This window comes from Mesoplodon mirus, assembly GCF_964341445.2.
Source record: "Mesoplodon mirus genome assembly, chromosome: 11".
In the NCBI taxonomy this organism is placed as follows: domain Eukaryota; kingdom Metazoa; phylum Chordata; class Mammalia; order Artiodactyla; family Ziphiidae; genus Mesoplodon; species Mesoplodon mirus.
The window spans coordinates 86410032-86433416 of NC_138987.1; the positions used below are offsets into that span (position 1 = coordinate 86410032).

The 23385-nt window shown below is 35.9% G+C and overlaps 1 protein-coding gene across 1 annotated transcript in view; it reads right to left on the minus strand.

The window, feature by feature from the left end:
* The window catches only part of PDE3A (phosphodiesterase 3A), a 313166-nt gene that overhangs the window by 10543 nt on the left and 279238 nt on the right, over window positions 1-23385 (minus strand). Inside the window, exons 7-14 of the mRNA XM_082636832.1 lie at window positions 21873-21958; window positions 18529-18683; window positions 17010-17147; window positions 11217-11328; window positions 4394-4507; window positions 4058-4257; window positions 2022-2225; window positions 1183-1338 (exon numbers count right to left, since the gene is read on the minus strand). Coding sequence (XP_082492958.1) covers window positions 1183-1338; window positions 2022-2225; window positions 4058-4257; window positions 4394-4507; window positions 11217-11328; window positions 17010-17147; window positions 18529-18683; window positions 21873-21958 — 1165 coding nt within the window. The remainder of the gene's footprint in view (window positions 1-1182; window positions 1339-2021; window positions 2226-4057; window positions 4258-4393; window positions 4508-11216; window positions 11329-17009; window positions 17148-18528; window positions 18684-21872; window positions 21959-23385) is intronic.

A 23385-nucleotide genomic window follows, 5' to 3' on the forward strand; every position in this document is an offset into this window, starting at 1 on the left:
CGCTAAGAGATTTTCCCCACATTACTAAGATTTCTATCAGACTGCTTTGTTGTCATTTACCACTTTGGTAATCTTGAGGGTTTGGTTTCTGATCAAGGGGAAATACAAGAAATGGTTTAATGTCTAAGTAGATGACCTTTCTTATCACACTAGTCATTGTTCCTTATATTAGAGTATAAGTTAGAATATAAAGGCATCTTAAAAGGCAATGCTGGATATAAATATCCAACAAATAGATAATCTATCATGTTTTCCTTTTGTTTTGCCTTGGCTGCCAGAAATTTTAAAGTAATTTATTCCTCAATTAAAGGTGCTACCTCAACCCAGCTTTGGGTTGAATTATGTCTTCTGTGATTATATAGTTTCTGATATTCTTATTTATCTATGTTTAACAGTACTACTGTATAAGTGTTTACTTTGAACTGATTCATTTCTGGAAAAAAAATATCAGCTTGTAAACCAGAAGTTACCTAGCAACATTAATGAAGGAATTATACCAAAATATCAACAATGGTTATGCCTATGTAGTGGAATTATTATAACTGGATTTTCTCCTTCCTTTACCTTTTTTCTATATTCAATATTTCAGGATTGATTATGAATTTATTCCGAGGAAAGGCAATACATTATTTTCTAGAAAGCACAAACATTTATTTTATATATAAGTCCGATTAATGCTCAAAAAAGTTCTTTCTAATCTTTCTTTAAAAATGTCCAGGGATGGGCTTCCCTGGTGGCGCAGTGGTTGAGAGTCTGCCTGCCGATGCAGGGGATGCGGGTTCGTGCCCTGGTCTGGGAAGATCCCACATGCCACGGAGCGGCTGGGCCCGTGAGCCATGGCCGCTGAGACTGCGCGTCCAGAGCCTGTGATCCGCAACGGGAGAGTCCACAACAGTGAGACGCCCGCGTACCACAAAAAAAAAAAAAAAAAAAAAAAAAAAAGTCCAGGGAAAGGCGATTTATTACTTAATACTTGCAAATAACTTTATCTTAGAGTTTTTATGCTTACAGTTTAGTCCAATTTTTGTCACTTTTAAATCCTCTGATTAAAATTGGCCAGTGCCTTTTCTGATGGTAGCATGAATATGAAGTAGACTGATCACGCTTTTACAGCTTTTGGAAGCTTTAGGGAATTTATGAGCAGCCTCAATATGGATTAAGAGAAATAGTTAAGTTAGTTACCTGTTCATAAAATTCATTGACAATACCCTCTGTCCACTGAAGATGAAGCTCTTTAAACTTAGCTGGCCCATTGATATCAGCCAACTTTATACACATTTGACAAACCAGTAGACGATCATTTTCATTGGTCCAATCTATTCCAACTTCATCATTCACCTGTTTGAGGGACAAAGTTAAAATGGGGTCTGACTCAATGAAAGCAAAAGTTGAACAGGAGCATAAACAACAGAATATTGATTGTCTTCCTACCATGTGCAGATTAGAATGCCAAGTAATGAGAAACATCTCAGCTGTTTCAAATAATGTTATTGGCTTGCATAAATTAATAGTAAAATAGCTCACCAAAAAAAGTAAAATAACAAATGATGGATAATTATTAATTATGGAATTGAAAAGCAATGCTATTTAATATTAACATAGGTTTTAAATTACTATTAAAATAATGTGGCTACGAATAAGAAATTTTGAGTTAACATTTGGGCATTTATGTTTGATGTTTGAAATTCTGCTTCAGGTTTTTGACCTTTACTACTGCCAGGTAATTTCTGTTAGCATTTCACAGAGAGGAGAGCAAATTAAATCAAACAGAAACACAATGATAGTTAGAATTCTATTATTTCTCTGCAGTGCAAAGTATAATCTATACAGACAGCACCTCAGCGTATCAGGTTTCCAGGTTGGGACCAATGCCTAAATATCTGCTTCTGGTTAAACATTTCATTGCCTTTCATTTTCACATTTGACATGTATGAGGTGACAGCAATGTTTTGTTCAACACTTTGATTCCATGACTTCTTTCAATGTGGTCAGAAAATGAAGACTGGTACAAATCTAGTTACCTTGGCATTAAATTTGGCTACGAAGTCAAAGTGTTTCTTCAGGTCAGTGGCCAAAATTGCTTCAATGACAAGGAAACGGAAATGCTTAAATTCCACATGGTCAAGGTTAACTAAGAAGTTATATTCCGGCCGGGACATGAAAAGATTCCACGCAGCAGCTGCATGATGATTCTCCAAAACTGAACGATCATTATAGAGCACCGCCTAGGCAAAGACGAGAGTGAAGAGTTCAACTTTTTAAATTAAAAAACAAAAATAAATGAGAATATGCAAAGCTTTTGGAATCCACCTTTATCATGGAACACAGGAATGTAATCTTGTGACAGCTAGTTATTAAGAATCACTTATTGCTGTACATTGTTTACTTTTCTTGGTTAAATTTCCTTTTTTTTAAGATAAAGTTCATTTCCTTGAAATGTTATTTCATTTCCTTGAAACTTTATTTCAAATTCTTGCAATTGAAGGGCTTAGAGTTAGCTTTTATCAGATTATTATTATTATTTTGCAGGGCACAGGAATTTAACCATTAAAATACGCAAATATTAAAATATGCAAATATACTAATATTCCTAAGAAGTAACTCAGTTACTTCCCACAGCTAGAATAAGAGTGACTTCCTTTTAGTTAAATACATATAACTAATACAGAGGAATGGACTCCCTGAGAAGCCCATAATTCAAAAGATTCTTACCCCACAATCAGCCATAGGAAATATCACCCCCTGTCTACTAATTGAAAGTATATAGTAAATATCTACTTGCTTGAAATTCTCTAGTAATGCTGAGGGAAGCTGCAAAGGAAAAGGAAGTTGCCTAAAAAATGCTTGGAGACTAGTGTGGTAGATTTAGATGGAGGGGGAAAAAGGTATAAGGACAAAAAAGAAAGACCAAGGACATGAAAATTGATATTTTATGAATATTAATAAATATTAATTTATCATTGCTTGCTGATCTGTAATCATTAATCACAGTTGAGAGGCTGGGAATAGGTTGTGTCGTGAGATACCAAGTGAGGCAAGTGAAAATGCATGCATGTGTAGGAAAATTGAATGGTATATGGTGTTGGCAAAAGGATTTGCTTATCTTTAGGGAAAATATGCTCTGGTGTATGAGCGGCACAGTGAAAGAAATTAAAGTAAGCAGTGAGAAAAAAAATCAGGATATTTGTATTGTATACAGATTGGAAGAAAATTCTAGACTAGTCTATAAGAGAGGGTGTGGAAATGGAGGAGAATGGGGAAAAAGACAAAAAGCAAACGTGACCAAAAAAAAAAAAAAAGAGTACTGGACCAGATTGGCCTCTAGATCCTCTAGAAAGAAAAGCAAGATCTTGGGATCTTTAGTAACATGGGTCCAGCTGATTAAATCAAGGTGAAGCTTATTGTTTAATTATATAGATGGAGATGCCTAAATACTTAGTGATTAATATTGGACTTAAATTTAAATACATGCCAAGATGAACTTTAAAGTTACTGTTTTTGGAGTACTATGTTCAGGTAAAAAATTTCCCTTAAGTGAATGAAATAAATTGATTTTTAATTCTTCCTAACCAATAAAAGTGCCATAAGAATAGTAATTGTTATAATGAATATATCTCAAAGGAATGGGATTTATATCCAAAGGAGCCTTACATTCTTAATAGTCTTAAATTTATATCCAAAGAAACTTTTAATTCTTAAATTAGAGAACTAAGAAAGATTTGGTTCTCTAATCTTTTCAGAAAGAAATTTTTGTATAGGTCAGATTTTCTTTGTTGGGGAAGTTCATTAACATGAATTCAAGCGGCTTTTCTTCCTAAGAAAATTGAGAAGGGATCCCCATGGGTGATAAAGTTGCATATGCACCATTGATGACTTAGAACAAACCATGATATCTTTTCAAAATGAGCATGGTCTCTAAGAATTTTATCTCAGGGCTAAATATAAACAGGCACCAAGTGAATATGAGCTAAAGTGAAAGTCAAATTTATAAAATTAATTTCCTTCAGAGAAATCTCAAAATTGAATTATTTCCCCTGATCAAAATTGAAAGATTTACCTGAGGGGCACTAGTTGCAACCAGGAAAGCGTTAGTCCTTCCTGGGTGATCAAAATCATGCATGGCTGCAGCCACATACAGGGCCATCAACTCCAAGGCAGGGATATTTCCAGACAAACATCCGTATTTATCATCTGGCACATTACACATTTTTGAGAATACATATCCCATATGTCCATGTGTAAACCCACTGTCAGAATCTGAGAAGAGACAATGAAGATAATAGAGCTTTTAAGAAAGTATTAAACTGATATCATTTGTCTTGATTTCCTTTTTAAAAAGACACTCTTCTGTTCCCATAATTTACAAGGGAGCACAGAGGGACTTCATACGTACCTGAATCGCTTGCTGATCCGTGATCATTAATCACAGTTGAGAGGCCGGGAATAGGTTGTGTCGTAAGATACCAAACAGCGTGTAAGACATCGGTGGCATGGATTCTGTTATGGTCTGTAACCAATGCAAAGGAACAGTCATTCATCTGTAAACGCTGGGGTCCGAGGACCAAGAGTGCCACCTACTGGATAAAGAGTTTAGTCCTCTCATTTTAATACCTCAGTGAAAGCCAAATATTCTAGGACAAATACTCTGTGATTGCTCTTCCATTCCTCGGTAACATCCAGAGTAACAAGAAAAAAATACAGCAATAACATTAATTACACATGCAGATGTCTGAAATGAAAAAATCTGTCTAGAGTCCACCAGAAACCTAACGTATGTAGGAAACTCACTCTTTGAATCCACTGTGATTTTTACCCTTGTTCTTATTCCCATGTTCCTATATAAAACTACACAGAGGACTGGAAAAAAAGACCCATGATATACTTAACATAGATCAGACCAATGGTCTATACCACCTAGTATTTCACCTCTGATAAATAGCATCAATATAATTTGTGAACTGAACATAGTGTTTTTCTTCTGTATCAAACATAAAACACTGTAATAAAATGAAGAACACATCTTTTATATGTATACTAAATCCACAAAGCAAAAGCAAAATCAAAATCGATAATGTTCTCTGATCTAGAAATTCTAACTTGGGAATAAAGTTCTAGGAAATACCTAAAGAGGAAAAATTAAACCTCTTTGTCGGGCTTCCCTGGTGGCGCTGTGGTTGAGAGTCCACCTGCCGATGCAGGGGACACGGGTTCGTGCCCCAGTCCGGGAAGATCCCACATGCTGCGGAGTGGCTGGGCCCGTGAGCCATGGCCGCTGAGCCTGCGCGTCCGGAGCCTGTGCTCCACAACGGGAGAGGCCACAACAGTGAGAAGCCCGCGTACCGCAAAAAAAACAAAAACAAAAACAAAAGTCTTTGTATAATAGCATAGGGAGTTGAGCCATTCCGAAGAGTAAAAGCTAAGGGGGAACCAAATCTCCTAGTTATAATGTCATTACCATGGGAAGGGGGTCCTATTTCTACATGTGCAGTTCAGCTTCTAGGGGACCATGACCAAAGGCCCACTGTGCTCTTGGCTCACCTTTCTCTGTGCAATTTCCCCATGTTTTTCTCTTGTTTTTCTGGCTTTTCAAAATATTTCATTGATTGGTATGCTTTACCCTAAATATGCTATCTTTATACATTTTATTCCTAATGACCAACCATGATACAATTTCCTTCTCTAATGTAATAGATTACATCTCTGAATAATACTCAACAGATGAGAAGCAAAAACAGAAGAGAAGAAGCAGAATGATAGTGGGAATTTGAGAGAAACACCTGTTCCATGGTCGGGGAAGAATGAAGAATCTATGACATCTGTGGTGTTGGTGGCACACAAGGGAACGTAGGAAGATGATGTCTATGTTCCTACATTTCTGGAACTATTAGGAGTCAGTCTTTAAGCTAAATCTTGGGTGAACGCTCCAGGAACTCAATGGGGGGGGGGGGGCTGTGAGGTCTTTAGAGGATGTCTTCAGAAGAGCTTTGAGAAGCAGACCTCCTAGGCTCCCAAGGGGTCAACAGCAAAACCTGTTCAGTCATTGCCAGAGGTGAATACGGATATTACCTAGTTTCCAAAGAACATTTTTATTCAAACTGGAGTCTCTATTTCTGTATATGGACTACCCCAAGTGATTTAAGACAATTACATTTTATGTCTATACCTGTGCCATGTACGAAGTTGATCACGGTAGAAGTTTCTATATCTACGACAGATCTTTGTCTCTGCTCTGACGTTTATTACCTGTGTTACTGAGTGAGTGACTTAAAACTTTAAGTCTCATTTCCTTATCTTAAAAATAGGGAGACAGTAAGATTGCCTGTTTCATAGTCCAATTGTGAGAATTACAGAAGGGAACCTATTTTAAAGTGGCTGGTATATAGTAAGCTTGCCATTGATGTAAATATCATTCACATAAAATACATGATTGCTCTTAAAACAAGATGACAGATTAGCACAGATGACCTGTTTTCTTTCAAAATCAATGCTGGGTTTGTAAGAATAGAATTGAAGAGTTAAAATAAAAACTATGCTAAGCCCTGGGGGAGGGAGAAGGCAGTGATGACCTGGTAGAGGAAGAATATGCAGCCCGGTCAGAGAGGGTCTGCGACTATGTTGGGAGGGAGCTTCTGGGTTAAGTTCTTTTCCCTTGTGGCAAGCTGGTAAGATTACTGTGTGGATGTAATTACCATCAACATTGCAAGTCAGGGAAACCTGCACTTGCACCCAGTATTACAAGGGTGGGTGGGTGTTAGTATCAGGGTGCTGGCCGAGTCTCTTTGGGGTGAGAAATAGACAATACCACGTACAGGTGAACTTGTTGCTCTTGAGTTATCCTGCTTCCTGCCCTGTTCCTCACCCCAAGGCCCAGGTCCAGAAGGTTTGATAGGTAAGTTTTATAAACTTGCAATGAACAATCGAAAGGATTTAGTGCTGAAAATGTACAAACAAGAAAGCGGCCAAACACATTTTATAAGTCTAGTATCATCTTAAAAACCTTTTTTTCTTTATACATTTTTTTGTATTTTAGAGATTAGTATAATCTTGATTAAAAAACTAGGTAAAGACAGTATACAGGAAAGAAAAATTCCTCCTTTAACTTTTGAGTATAGGTTCAAAAGTACTAAAGAAAACAATAGCTAACGAAGCCTAACTCCATTTAAATACATACATATATTTATAGATAGGTAGATAGAGATATAGTTTGGCAGGTATAGCTCTAAAAGAATTCTGTTGTCACTATCACTTAAGCAGGATGGAAAAACCATCTGCCTTTAAGTAGTCATTAACATGTTTGTTATACAAATATTTACTTCGCACGTACTATGGGCAAATACTGTGTCAAGTGCTGGTATCACTGTTGCTCTTGCCGTTAATTCTCTGGGGACCAGCTCAGGAGCAAAGACACCCAGGAAAGATGCTAGCTAGGTCAACACAGAGGATTGACAAGTTTCTCTAGGACATACGAATATGCTCAGAGTGCTCTTTTTTCTGGCCCTGGAAGGCAACTGACAGGGCTAAGGAATGATTTCAGAGCTCTTCTTATTTTATCATTATTATTCTCATCCTCTTCCTTCATCTCTGCATTTTGGACAAATCCCTTAATAATTCTCTCACCCACCAGGCAACCTCCCCTGCCTTTCTGACAACACATAAGCACACGTGCATGCACTAACACATCACCCGCCCTACGCTTTCCCAGAGCCCGCCCATCCCCTCTGCTGTCTTGATACACTTGTTTTCTCAGTTTTTCCTTATGTCTCAAGCAGTGGGTTGAAGCGAGGTGGAATGGAAGGCTGGGGTTGTATGTAAAACTTATAGATTTTTTTAGACCTGAATTTATAGATTTTCCATTGAGAATTCTCTATGCTCCTATTCACCAAAGGGTGAGGGAAAGTATTAATACTAAAGAACAGAAATGACACTTGAAATATTTTTTTTCTTTGGAATGTAGCTAACGCTTTGATAGTTCTGCCCTTCTAGCTTGTTCCATGTCAACTCAGTATCGAGCTTTAAAACTGGTGGGCACATCACATACAGCTTAATCGAACTGAACTAAACTAAGTTGAGCAAGACTATTCTCATGGCTGCCATTAAATAGTACATGGTGGTGGGATGAATTGGGAGATTGGGATTGACATATATACACTAATATGTATAAAATGGATAACTAATAAGAACCTGCTGTATAAAAAAAATAAAATTAAAAATTCAAAAAAAATTTTTTTTAATAAATAGTACATGATTGTAGGTATTTCTGAAGCATTATCTCCACTTCTCAAACTTGACTAATGAGAATGAGAGGTGCTAGGAAGAATATATTTTAGAGATGAAAGTCTTTGTAAATAGAAAATGCTCTCTTAAGAGTAACTTTGAATCCATGAATGAATATGACCTAACAATTTATCACCTTTACTAGCCAAAAATGCCCAACTGAAAGGGACTGTGAACAATATCAAACATTATTTTCTCTTTGTGCGATTGAATATAAACTATAATTTATCCTAATCTTTTTTGAACAAATATATTTTTGGTATCACATTTCTATCAGTGAGTTTTCTATATTTATAATTTTACCCACTGCTGCTCCATGAAATTATCTATTTATCTATCTATCTATCGAATCTATCTCATTTTTAAATCTATTAATAGATTTTTCAAATTTTAGTAAGGGTTCTGGGTACAAACTTAAAAGCTTTCATACCTTCCCTCTTCTCTTGGAAACTGTTAAACTTGGAACTGTAATAAAAATTTAGTTTCTAATATTTTAGCTCACTATGATAGTAAAGCTAATCTAACCCCATTTTGGTTACCCTTTGGTTTTTTTCATTTAGTTGTGTGGGTTTATACAGAGATATTAGAAATATAGTTCTCTAGGAGTAGATGTTAAATTCGTAGACATACAACAAATTTTTGCACATACTGATTTTAAATAATGATAAACAAAGCTCTTAATAAATGTCCATACTAGTCTAAATTTACAACCCTACAACATGCAAGGTATTATTATTTAAAAGTGATCATCAATTAAGTTAAAACTTTTCTCTGAGAAGATATAAATAAATTCTCTTTATGGGAAATGTCTGGGACTTCTAACAGAACAAGTAAAGTTATTATAACAATTCTTTTCACCTGGAATGAAGAACCTGATATTTCAGGAAAAATATCTGTTTACTTGTAACATATAAATATGTAATAAGACAATATAAAAATGAATAATAAAATTTGGAACCTGAAAACTTCTTTTTATACTTAAATAAATACTGGTCAAATTTCTCTCTGAGTTAATGGTATACTATCTAGAGAAAAGTTAGTAGTTATATCAATTTGAACTCAATGGAACTTGGCAATAGCTGATTATAGCACTAAAATATATTTTGAAATATAATATTAATTTGTAAATTTATTCTGATACTAGCTGTTCTTTAGTGTTTGCAGTGGCTTCCTTTCTTGTAAAAGCTTATTTATGCAATTCCTTAGCCTTTGAGAAATCACTAACACTTAGGTCAATCCCTGGCATCCAACCAGGGTGGGCCCTGGGAATGTGGTATTAAGAAAGCAAGGCTTATCTTGAAATCCTTTCAAACTACCCCTTTTTCATATTTCTTTCCCTACTTCCATGGCCCCATCGGCCAGACTTTCCCACGGCACCCAGCGCTCTTAAGTTCCTCTCTCTACTCCCACTGTCCTATTTTGTCTGCATTTGGTTCCATATTCTCCAACAAATCTCACTTGTAGATTTAATTCTTCATTCTCCTTTTCTGTCACACAATTTGTAGATGCAATAACTCATCCTTCATTTCTAACTCCTCATTCATAACTCATTCCTATCACACATCAACTGTGCACTTTCATCTTAATGTAGCATGTGGATGGCATTTTGAAAACCAACATCTTAATAATGGATCACTTGGTTAATGCACTACCCTACCCCTTTCTGAAAACACTTGTGTTCTAGTCTCCATATAATTTTTATTTAACTTCAGCTCCTTGCAACTACAAACAGACATGGGATTCTAAAGTCCAAGGTATATAAAAGCAAATTTAAAACTTAAAGGTTAAAACACAATTTAAGTAACACACACTCCAGCCAATATATTGATTTTTTTTTTTTTTTTTTTTTTTTTTTTTTTTTGTGGTACGCGGGCCTCTCACTGTTGTGGCCTCTCCCGTTGCGGAGCGCAGGCTCCGGACGCACAGGGTCAGTGGCCATGGCTCACGGGCCCAGCCGCTGCGTGGCATGTGGGATCTTCCCGGACCGGGGCACGAACCCGTGTCCCCTTCATTGGCAGGCGGACTCTCAACCACTGCGCCACCAGGGAAGCCCCTATTGATACTATTTTGACTAGTTTTCTTTCTGTGCATTTATTTCCTAAAAGAGCTACATGATTTCGGTACATTTTTGATTGGATTTACAGACATTTTCTCCAGTTCCATTTATTTTGTAGCATGTAGGACAATGCTACTTACATGTTCTGATGATAATCTGAAATGCTACATATTGAAAATTTAATATCTCTTCTGTGTTCCAATTCCTCATGATTATAAATGACAAACTTATTCTCACAATATTCAAAGTTCAGAAGTTTGAACCTTTGGTTGTGTCCTTTCCTTTGATCTTTACATTTATCTTGATTTTTAAAATGTTCCTAGTAATTTCTCTACAACCACTTCCAGATGTCTCTCCTATTTTATTAATTAGACCATCATCCTCTTGCCCCTCTACTCCCAGCCAGGTTTATCTTATATTGAAAAACTTTAATAGGTAGTGATTTAACTCTGTGGATGCCAGAATAAAGGTTGAGAATTCACCCAATGAGGGATGTGTATTATAAAATGAGCAATAAATTTAACATTTAATTATTTATTTAGCACACAATTAAATTGGAGTTACTATGGGCAAGGTACTATTATAACCCCTTTAGAATTATTACATCATTTTATCCTCCTAACAATCCTATGAAGCAGCCATTATGATCCCCATTTTACAGATTAAGAAATGAGGCACATTGAGATTAAGTAAAACCCAGGGTCTCCAACAGCTGATATGTAAAGGGACCAGAACTCTAACATAAACTATTATCTCCTAATCACTATACCATGTGGCCATACAGGGTATTTTCAATGTGTAATTCTGTGCTAGTAGCTAATAATTCAATACCCCATTACCCATAACAAATTCAATGGATTTTAAAAGTATTAATTCTTATACTTACAAGGAATTTCCCTGTAGCCAATCTCCAAAGCATGAAAATAATTCATAAATTCCTTAACTGGAATTTTAAAAGCTTCAAAGAGGCCCATGTCTTCAAAAAGTCTGTATGATACCTGTGAAAGAAAAAGACAAAGCCTTACAAAACATCCCTCAATGTGTATTAGACGTAAAGAGAAAAATGGGGAAAAAAGTATACATTCCATCAACCATATTAATGTACTGCCCATAGAGACACTTACTGGGAACAGTAAATAGATATTGAAGACCTCCATGTCCTAGCCCTTGTAGTCCCTGATAAGGGGTATATAATCTATTTTTAAAGGTAGAGACATAAAACCCAAGAAACAGCCGACCAAAAAATCCAGTATACACTATAGAAATATATCAGGGTACTAAATTGCATGTGATGTCAGTAATAAGAGAATAATATTGAGTAAACTGCTAATTGTATAATATATAAGTGCTAAATAAAGAATGAGAGAAAGCTTTAATTTGGACTAATTTTATAAATTAAAAAAAAAAGCTTTCTAGAGGATAAAGGATTCAGAGTTGTGCCTTAGTGAAGAATAAGAAGACAGAATTAAGAGAGAGAAAAGGTTGCCTTGGTTGAAATACATAGAGAAGAAAGATTTGTTCTAATCCAGTATGAATAAAAATGTTTAAACTATTTTCCCTCAATTGTCTTCTTTCTCCTTTGAATATCTATTCTCCTTCCAATTACTTTCATAGCTCTGGAGATTCAAATCAAGTAAATAGCTCTGGATGTAATTGGCATATTTGATATGCAAATGAGGGAGAAAGAAAAACACGAAAAAGGCACAGAAGAAGGTAATGGGGAGAGAAACGGTTATTCACATGGCAGAATGGAGTACAGCACCATTTAAAGTGGCCTCACTTTATGTCACAAAGGCACAGTACTGGTTGTAATTCAGGAGACTCTAAGAAAGAATTATTCATCCTTTTTGTTATTTGCATTCCTTCTTAAAATTCTCTTGAAATATTTCTTCTAAATCTTTCATATAATACTTCACGGTTACTTTTCTATTTTTTGTTATTGACTTTAAATCTGTTCAAATTCACTAACATTTTTTAATAGATATTTAATGTTCATCAGTTACATATATTATGTATGTATTTGTGTACATATATACACAGGTATATATAACTAAAAAAGTGATTTATTCATTCAGCATATGTCTTTTGAGTGCCTACTCTGTTTAAGACAATTTTCCATCTACAAGGTATATATATAGATGAACAAAACAAAGAAGTTTTCCTTAAAAGAGCTTATGGTCGGGCTTCCCGGGTGGCGCAGTGGTTGAGAGTCCGCCTGCCAATTCAGGGGACACCAGTTTGTGCCCCGGTCCGGGAGGATCCCACATGCCGTGGAGCGGCTGGGCCCATGAGCCATGGCTGCTGAGCCTGCGTGTCCGGAGCCTGTGCTCCGCAACGGGAGAGGCCACGACAGTGAGAGGCCCGCGTACCACAAAAAAAGAAAAAAAAAAGAGCTTGTGGTCTAGCAGAGTAGGGCAGTAAACCATAGACATAATTAGTAAGGTATATACTATGACTGAAAGTGATGTTATATGAAAAGAGAAAGGGAAGCAGGGAGGGAGGTTCAGAGTGCAAGGGAGGACATGGCAATTGCTGTTTTAAATATGGTGGTTAGAAGAGGCACATTCAGGTGACTTTGTGCAAATAATTGAAGGAGATGCAGAGTGAGGTACAGGGATATCTAAGGAAAGAATTTTCTAAGCAGAGGAAAAAGACAGAGCAAAAGCCCCGAGGTATGTTTGCTATACTCAAGAAACAGCAAGAAGGCCAACACGGCTAAAACAGAGTGAATGAGGACAGGAGTAAAATTTAAGTTAGTAACTGTAGAGTGGTACTGTGTGGGTTGCGGTCTTGCTGTTTGACAGCCAGATTGATCATTAGGAGGACTTTTACACTGAGTGAAGTATGGAGCCTTTAAAGAGATTGGAGCAGGGAAGTGTCTTTATTTATTTAACTTAAGTTCTAAAAGGAGCACTGTGGCTGCCCATTGGGAACAGAGTATGTATATCATACGTGCTTTTTTCACTCTGAATGGCAAGTGTATTTAATTTTTCCCCTTTTTCTGTGTTACATAAAATCTCCACCTCCTCTCTTTAAAAAGGTAACAGAAAGTTAAGTTTGTGGTTTCTATCATATTTCAAGCTAGTTCTTCTTTTATTTATCTTCTCCATACTATTGCTTTAAACTATATTTGAGCTCTTGTTTATAAATACCCAGTGGATTTAACTATGCATGTTACTTCAATAAAAATTATTTATAACAATAACAGCAGCTGCAGCTGTTGACATATATATGTGTGTGTATATATATATATATATGGCATTTAATATGTGTGATGCCTGCTCTAAGTAGTTTACATATATTAATTATTTATATTAATTAATCCAGAGAGCATCTTATGAGATAGATACTGTTAATTATTAACATTTGAAAGCAGAAGACACTAAGGCACAGAGAAGTTGAATGACTTGTAAAAGAGCACACAGTTGACACATTATCAGACCAGAATTCAAGCAGTGTGCTCTTAACTGCTCCAAATCCTACCACCATTATTTGAAAAGCAATACTGTTAGGATTGCAAGTGACTAAACTTTCCTATTATTGTCTTAAAACATTTGAAAGATGAATTGAAAAATTAAGACAAGATATTTAGAGTATGATTTTAAAATAGGAGAATTTTCACAAAGAAGCTGTTAAAAATCAACGGCCAATGATCCAAACTCGTGAATAAAGAAAAGTCACTGTTAAACTGGGTAAATACTGGTAACCAAAAAAGGTAAATACTCTTCCAAAATCTGAATGATGTCCTTTTAAATTTGTTAAAATAAACAAGATAATCATCAAAGAGGCAGGCAGTATGTTAAGGCTGAGAAATCATTTCCATTGCACATATGTCTCTTTAAAAGTCTTTTGAAGTGAGACTTTTTCTGTGTAGTCTCAGCCAAAAGGTGATTTCTTGGAATGTTCAAGTTAATTCATTTCAGCTGTCCTAAAGTCTCACTAAAGTGCAAAAAAATATGCCTTTACACAGTGAAAATTTCATGTTTTTTGTGCTTATAAACTCAAATCAAAGAAAAAAAACCCACAGCAAGGCAAATAAAGTTGTCTTTTCTCAAAGTTCAGTGTTTTGTATTTTGGAAAAATAAACAGTGACATAGTAAGGACCATACAGTTATGTATTTAGTTTTGAAAGATAACTGGAAAAAAAGATACAAAAATCTAATTGTTAATTATATCTAATCTTTCTATTGTCTACTTGTATTCACAACTTTTAGAAAACATTTTGTGGTAAAACTGGTTAAGTTGCACCCTCCCGCCCCACCACCCCCGTTCGCAGAACTCTAAGGGGGTTAGGTACCTGCAATGTTATTTGGTACTCTCACTTGTGCTGTAAAACCAACTGCTATAATAACCACTTTCTACTTTCTCAGACTCTCCATTCTGAGAGTTTGAAAATGTAATAAATAAATGCATTTTATGAAGGGCTGAAAAGGATTTGAAATGAAGGTAAAAAGCCTGGACTTCCGATATACAGATATATCAAATCCTGTGTCCAATATGACTTTAGATGAACAATATATTTTAAGTCTCAGTTTCTTCTTCTATCAACTAGAGATTTAAAGAAATACCTGCATCCAAGTTACTCTGAAGATTAAGTTGTAAAGTTTTGGGAAGTCTGTGACACATAACATCAAATACAAAACAATGTGAGATTTTTCTCTCCATCCCAGGGAACACACTCTCCAGTAGAAGAGAAAAAAGACTTCCTGGCTCACTGCCACATCTTCTTGTGGCACCATTACAGGCATATTTCCAGGTAAAATCACTCCCTCAGAGTTCTGGTATGCAATGAGTTTCAGAGAGTAGGATACAAAACCTCCCTGGAAAAGCCCCAAGGCATGAGGCAGAGGTGGACTGGATAAAACAGCTACCCTTAAACAAACCCTCAAGATCAGCAAGCATAAAAGATGCTGAAGATGCTGCTCAGCATTGAGGAGAAAGAAAGAGAAGAAAAATGGGGCTATTAATTTTCAAAAACATGCATGGATCTTGAGGATATTTTGCCAAGTGAAATAAGTCAGAAAGAGAAATACCATAAAATGATTTTACTTATATGTGGAATAGCACAAATAGCACAAAATTAATGAACAAACCACAAAAAAACAAACATGCAGACATAGAGAACAGAGTAGTGATGGGAGAGGGCAAAAAGGTAAAGGGGGTCAACTGTGCAGTGACAGATGGAAGCTACATTTTTGGTGGTGAGCACATGGTAGTATCTACCGAAGAAGAAATACAATGTGCACATGAAACTTGTATAATATCATAAACCAATGTTACATTAATAAAAAAAATGTTTTAACAAAAATAGAAAGGGGTAGTATCTCTTAGTCAAAGTGCAAGGGCTGCCACTCTGGTTCTCAACGTGTTCATGGTGAGAACAGAGTCCAGTAGAGGCAACAACTGCATGTTATGGAAACTGTAATTATTTTGAGCTTCACAAGCTATCTGTCATTTGAGCATACTTCTTCTGTAGGTAGCAAGTCATTATTTTGACACGTATCTAATTTCCCTGTTGGAATGGGAGTTCCTTTAAGGCATACATTTTTCTTCTTGGAGACTAGCCTAGCACTTCATGTTTGAGGAACTGAAGAGCAAGGGAAAAGCCCACTCTATCTTCTTCCTTCAAACCTTCATGGATCAGGAACCCTCACCCCAAAGTTCTACACTCATACTTGCTCCGAGGTCTGAAGAAAGCCTGTCTGCATTGCATGGAGTAGAATTGAGTCCAACAAGTGATTTCTTTTCTAGTGTTTTGCAGGGAAGGTTTAGAGGCTCCAGTAAATGTGGGTCCTGAATTCTCACCTAAATCTGATATTAACAAACCTGGTAGTCTTTAGTATCTTTGCTGTGATATTTCTTCAATCTGTAAGAACTCACCTAAAATATTTTAAGATAAGCTGATAAATATTATTCCATCATCCCCATTAATTAAGAGTTTTGATAGGGGCTCAATAATAGAGCAAATCCATTTTGTTCCATTTTATTTATTGAGAACAAACATGTTCAAATTCTTAATTTCCGTATGTTTTCTTTCTCCTTCAGAGAAACAAAACGTTTCTTTATTTGGGAAACGTTGAAAGTAGCTGAGCTTAAGGAAAAAATACTTAAGGAAAAAAAAAGGCTCGTTATGCAGTAATAGTTCGTCTTCTATATTTCTTGTGATACCTAAAGGTGTTTTCCATATTAAAATACAAAGAGCTCTAATGTGTTTCTCACAGCACTGGAGGAAACATACTACTGCATAATATCTTATTTTTGATAAGGTGTAAGCACTATACTATTCAAAAGTTAAAAAAACTAGTCGTTGGAAATAATCACAGACAATAAATTAGTGTTTATAAATTGGCAGCTTTCTTCTTGTGAGGGCTTGGGTCAACTTTTCTTTTGCTGAATTCTATGAATTTAGATCACTTCTCTATCTTGCTTGTGTATCCCTGCCCCCTCCATTTTGCCTTAGAAAATACATAATATTTTAATTGGAGAATATGATATTCTACTCACTTGAAGTTCTAATTTTTTTTGTTATCCCACCAGCAAGGAATCTACAGAATGTTGGGTACTGAAATTTCCTTTCTCCACCTAATATTCACCACTGATGTTAAGTATGTACAGAGATATAAACAAACAAGGAAATTTTTTTTACATTTAAAGTCATATGTATGAATGCATTTCTTACCTGACTAAGAATACGGCCACATTTTCTTCCTATTTTCTCCACCAAATCAAAAATTGGAAAATTCCAAGTATTTAGTTGCTCCATAATTGAGTCCAAGTTATCCATGACAAGAGGTTCAGGGGCAAGAATTGGTTTGTCCTGTAATGAAAATAAAAATATTTTAACAGCGTGCAGTTTTTCTACAAAGCAATTTGCTCCTTCTTTGGTAAATTCAATTCAACAATGGAGGTTACCTGAAATAAATGACTTTAGGGTGAATGAGTGATCTTCAAAAAGAAAATCAAAACGAACAAAACATCGACCCCCAAGGTAAGGAGAAAAGGTCTTAATGCTGTTTCAGACCATGAATTTTACATTATTAAGTGCCTGTCTATTCCTGGTTCATACACTCTATAGAAAAATTAGATGTTTCTTTCATAAATTAACACAACTGCTTTTCAGTCTTCTGTAGGGTTCTCAAATAAAGATTCAAGTACTTCAGAACACTGAAATTATATGCAAACTTAGCTCTATATTTTTATGTAAATTTTTCTGAGATGAGGATTCCTGGCTTATATTGAACTCTCAAAAGAAACACGAGTGGGGAGGGGGAGTAAATCACCCCTACTCTAGTTGGTCCAATTTATATTACTGCTTCAAAATCAGCATTAATCCTGTAGAGTTACAATTTATATAATTTTCAGGGATTTTAATTTAATTCCTGTGATCCATGGTTTCCAAAAAGCACACACTGTATATATGAGAAAACATTTTTATAACTGGTCCCAAATGAAGACATTCTTAAGTTTATTTACCAAAAAATAGAAAATAAAGATAATGAGGATAAGGAGACATATACATTATTTTATCTGACAATCTCTTTGATTTAGAAGTATAAATGGTAAATCAGGTAAAAGAAAAATGATAAGAGCAGCAATTGATAATCACAAGACAGTCAACTATTTTCTACCATTGCTGCCTCCCCCAAACTAACCAGACTCAAATATATGCTTTTATCCACTTTAAGTGGATCTTTTTAAACACACAAAATACATCATCATTAAAAGATGTTTTAATGGGTAGCAAGTGTCAATGTAAACCTGGTTTAATTTAACAAGGAAAATAAATATTGTCTCACTTTCTAAATCAAGGAGGTACTACAGAAGAACCAACAGAAGTCCTACAATAACTAATATATTTCATTTTGATTGCTTGATATTTATAAAATATTATTTTACTGATTGAAATAATTCATTTTCCTATGCACATTTACATTTTTAGATTGGGTTAGGAAATATCTGTAATCAGTTGTGGAGATGAATACTTCTGTTTTTAATCACTAACTAATAGGACCGTTAAGGTCCCAGTAAGACTTGGATAGAGAAAAATTATGTTGATACATATAGGGAGGGCTATCATACATGTATAACCCAAGTGACACAGATCTTCAAACCTAATGATTCAGGAATCTATTTCTAAGCCAATTCCTGTCATAGAAACCAATTTCTCAAGTAAATGAGTTAAGTGATTGGGGGGCTACCAGGAATATCATGGCCTCAGGAGTATAGGTGCTGCAAGCTGATGTCTTCCTCAGAGGCTCTCTGGGGCATTCAGTCTCATCTTCGTTCTGTACAATATCACTGCTATCACTGTTGTTATTGGTTTCATAATCAGAGGTAACTTGAGTGGTGTCATCTGTAATTAAAAGAGAAGAGCCTATTATGAAACTTGCAAAGGAAAAAGGGGTCCCATTTAAGTGAATATTCCTAAAATGCACATGGTAGATACAGTGTTTATGGAAATACTGCTTTCATGAGCTTACAAACCAAGAATATAGGATGATAGGGTGGGAAAAAGCACACATTTTTTAAACCCAGTAAAATAGGTGGAGTTATGATCTGTGATTTATAGGACATTCAATAATTCCTCAATAATAATGCTCAGAGCAGTAGTTCCGACCTTTTAAAAATCCTATGACTTTCAAGTTACACCTTTTTTTTTTTTTTTTTTTTTTTTTTGCGGTACACGAACCTCTCACTGTTGTGGCCTCTCCCGTTGCGGAGTACAGGCTCCGGACCCGCAGGCTTAGCGGCCATGGCTCACGGGCCCAGCCGCTCCGCGGCATATGGGATCTTTCCGGACCAGGGCACGAACCCGTGTCCCCTGCATTTGCAGGCGGACTCTCAACCACTGTGCCACCAGGGAAGCCCTACACCTTTTTTTTTTTTAATTGAAGTATAGTTGATTTACAATGCTGTGTTAGTTTCTGTGTACAGCAAAGTGATTTGGTTAGACGTGTAGACATTTTCTTTTTCAAATTCTTTTCCATTATGGTTTATTACAGGATATTGAATATAGTTCCCTGTTCTATACAGTAAAACCTTGTTATTTACCCATCTTATATATAGTTGTTTATATCTGCTAATCCCAAACTCCTAATTTATCCCTCCCCACTTTGGTAACTTACGGTTCCCCCTTTGGTAACCATAAGTTTGTTTTCTATATCTGTGAGTCTGTTTCTGTTTTGAAAATGACTTCATGTGTAGCATATAAAATCCTATGACTTTATATTTCTTTTTCCTTTATCCATGACCCAACACACTAAACCACCTAGTAGCTGACTAGAACCTTACCTCTAGAATGGGCACATGGGTGGGAGAAATTGAGTTGACACCCGAGAACAAAGTGGTCTGTAGAATATACCAGCCATAGCATGTGCTAAAGAGCATGGCAGGTCCTATGTATCCAATCTCGATTCCTAGGGATCTGTGCTTTCTTCTGTCTCTGCCCCTCTCCACGTATCTTTCACTGCACTCAGCTCTGAACTGTGCTAACCAAAGGATAAATCAGGTAATATCAAGTGTCTGAAGAACATGCTTCTGGGGTAAAGACCTCAGGAAGCTTCTCTCAGCTGAATAAAGTGCCTGAATGAAGTTTATGGAGTGCTTGCTATGTGCCAGATACTACGGAAAGCATTTTATTTGTACTAACACATTGAATCCTCTTAACAATCCTATGAGGCAGGTTTTATTGTGTTACTATTATCCTCACTCTGCAGATAGGAAACTGAGGCACAGAAAGTCTACGTAAATTGCCCAGGAGCATACAGCTGGTAAATTCTGTCACCAGAATTGAACTCATGAAGTCTAACCCGAGTTCCTATACTCCTGATGAAGCCTAGCTTTTTTTTCTCTCCTGTTTATTGCATTCCATGGCCTACAAAATCTTTGCCTTTCCCTAAACCACAAAGATATCTGCCTGTGTTTTTTTTCAGAAGTTTTATTGCTTTAGCTTTTACAGTTAGGCCTGTGCTCTATCTCAGAATAATGTTTCACATGGTGTGAAGTAGGGAGTGAGATTCATTTTTTTCCAGCCCTACTAGATTGGAAAATTGGATCTTTGTTGAAAGTTCAATGACTGTATAGGTGTGGGTCTTATGTGGGGCTTTCTACTCTATTCCATTTGATTCTATTTGTCAGCACTACACTTATGTCAGCATTTCACTTTGTCCATTACTGTGATTTAAGTCTTGAAGTCAGGAGACATATATCCTCTAACTTTGTTCTCCTTCTTCAAGATTGCTTTGGATAGTCTAAGTTTGTCATATGTCCTCATATTGCTGGTGAATAATGGCTTTTGTTATGTAGCCTATTCCAACCAGGAGTATTTTGTAGGACATTTCGAAGGACCCATCTGTCTCCCATATTTCTCATGCAACAGCTTTCTAGGTTAGAATCAGACACAGTCTGAAAGTGTAACTGACAAATTTCAATCCCAGAATTTGCAGAAAAATGAAGAAGCACACTCAAAGGCCGTAGCTCTGCAGGAGACCAAAGGTGATAAGGAAACACTCCCCTTATTCTATCAGCCTCAATAGAGTGAGAGATGAGGGACATAGAGAAGGGAATATTCTCACTTCAGAGAGCTACACTATCAGATAAGTCTACAATATCAGATAACTCTCAGAACACAGAACTCTCTTTTTTTATTTTTCCTTGCCTATGTCCCCGGACCTTTGTCCATTGCCGCAGCACACCATTCTTGTGGGCAAATAATCAATATTTATTGAGTATCTATCAAGAAATGCTGGAGCAGATAATTAAGAAACATTCTTAGGTCACTCTATTATGCTAAAGTCTAAAGTTCATGAAAGCCATTTTTTTCTACCTTGCAAACTTTCAGCAAACTTGGTTTTGATAGCAAATCCCCAGGATTGCATCAATAAAAATAAAATAATAATTATTACAGTAATTATGGCAGCAAACACTACTTACAGTGACCCAGATACTATAATAAGTGCTTTATGTGCTTTAGTAATTTAATTCTCACAATAATCCTGTTTGGTAGGTACCGTTTTTATCTCCATTCTACAGATGAAGGAACCAAGAAACAGAGATTACAGGTGAGTCAGAAGTTGAAACAGGATATAAACCAGGCTCCAATGCCTATTTTTCTGAATCTCTCTGTAATACTGCCTCAAGGAAAAAGTATGTTTTCTTCCCTAAGTTTACAGTGATCTAAGCAGGGTCATTTCTCAGGGTGTGCAATGGAGATCTCCACAGAGTACCCTAAAATAGATGACCCTCCAATGTCCAAGATAAAATAACATTTCTGTAGAGTTCTATACATTATATAAAATGGCCTCTCATTTCAAAAATATAGTCATTTGTGTGTAGATGTATAGAAACATTTTGGACAGCTTTGCATCAAAATTTAACCTATGATTAACTCTAGGTAGTAGGATTACAGACAATTTTGATTTCCTTCATTGTCTTTTTAAATTTGTAATCTAAAAAATCAAAAACATATGTTACCTTTTTGATCAGAAAAAGAATCAAGTAAAGCAATTTCCACTTTGAGGAACAGAATCCAATAAAGAATTACCGGTTCTGCTTGGTGTCCGAATGGCTGCCCCACTTCTCTCCAGGGGCCCATCAGCAGGAGTCCCTTGGGAATATGGTCTGCCACAGCTGAGAAATAATGGAACAGTTGTAAGTAGGTCCTTTCTTTTCAGAAAATCATAGACACACCATGTATGCATACGTTTAAGTATAAGTAACAATAATCAAATATTTCTACATTCTACTTAATCGTTTAATGGAAAGAAATCATTTTGTTTTATACATGGATGTTGATATGTAGGATGCTGGGGGGTTTTTTTGTTTTGTTTTGTTTTGTTTTGTTTTGTTTTGTTTTTGTGGGGAGGAGAGTGTGCTGTGTCAATACAAAGGATCAAAAACTCTGTTCAACTCTCATGCTCCTCCATGGTCTAGACCATGCCTGAGGTGAAACTACTGGCAATGTTTTTTTTTTTTTACATTATTTAGAGAATCCTGGAATAGTCTGCTACCTATTTACAGTAGTGATTTTTGAGGTGCCGATGTGTATTTGGTCAAAAATATCTTTCCCAATGGAATCCCTTTGTGTCTGCTTAAAAGCCTCATTATTAGATTTATTTCTATGGGTTATGAGATTTTATGTCCAAAGAGCCCTTTAAGAATAGATTGCATACATGAAAATAGAATAATGATAGATTAATTTTATTTTTGCCACAAAATAAGAATTATTTTTTCAGATTGATCAGTTCCCGTTAAGGCTCTAAGGAAATGAATAAAGTAGACGTACATTTTGATGAAGAGTGGACGTAAAACTGACCACAAAGGTTGCTAGTTGAGAAAAACAGGCCAAGGGAGTGCCCTGTGGGTAATGGAGAAAAATGAAGGTACTAGAGAAATGGGCAGGGTTCTTTAACAGAGGAGGCTGGAGGATGTAGGATACTTTTGCTTTTTCAACAGTTTTGACTGTTTAATAAATTACAAAGTAACCCCACGAATGGCCTGGCAAGTTTCCTCTCTCACTTATCTTATTTAGAGACTTTATGATTAGATTTTAATTCTGTTTTTCGCTTCTGGGTTCTTTCGTCCTGCCTAATATTAGAAAGGGTCTCAGAGAGTTTTTGTTTATTTGTTATTCAGCCACAGGTTACTCACTGTAAAAGGAAAAGAGAAGAGTGATATGTAATAAGTTAATATATTAAATATCTCCTCACCTTTTCCCCCTGAATTGTGTTTATATGTGTAGTAGAGATAAGCATTTCCCGGTTAGAGCATTTTCATCCAAAGCAAATTTATTTTTCAAGCCTTGAATGTAAGCAGAAAGCATCACACACAAAATATTTCTAATTATGAAATCCTATCAGCCTGATTTAGGGACTCAAAAGAAAATGACAGAACCCAAGGAAAAAGCCCATAGTTGTAAATGATGGGCTTACATGTTTGGATGAAACATGTAAAAGTCGAGTTTATTAGTTTGAAGATTTTTCTTTGCAAGATAATACTTAAAAGGAACATTTAAATGAGTAGTTCAAATAGACTACCTCTTTTGCCAAAAAACCAGC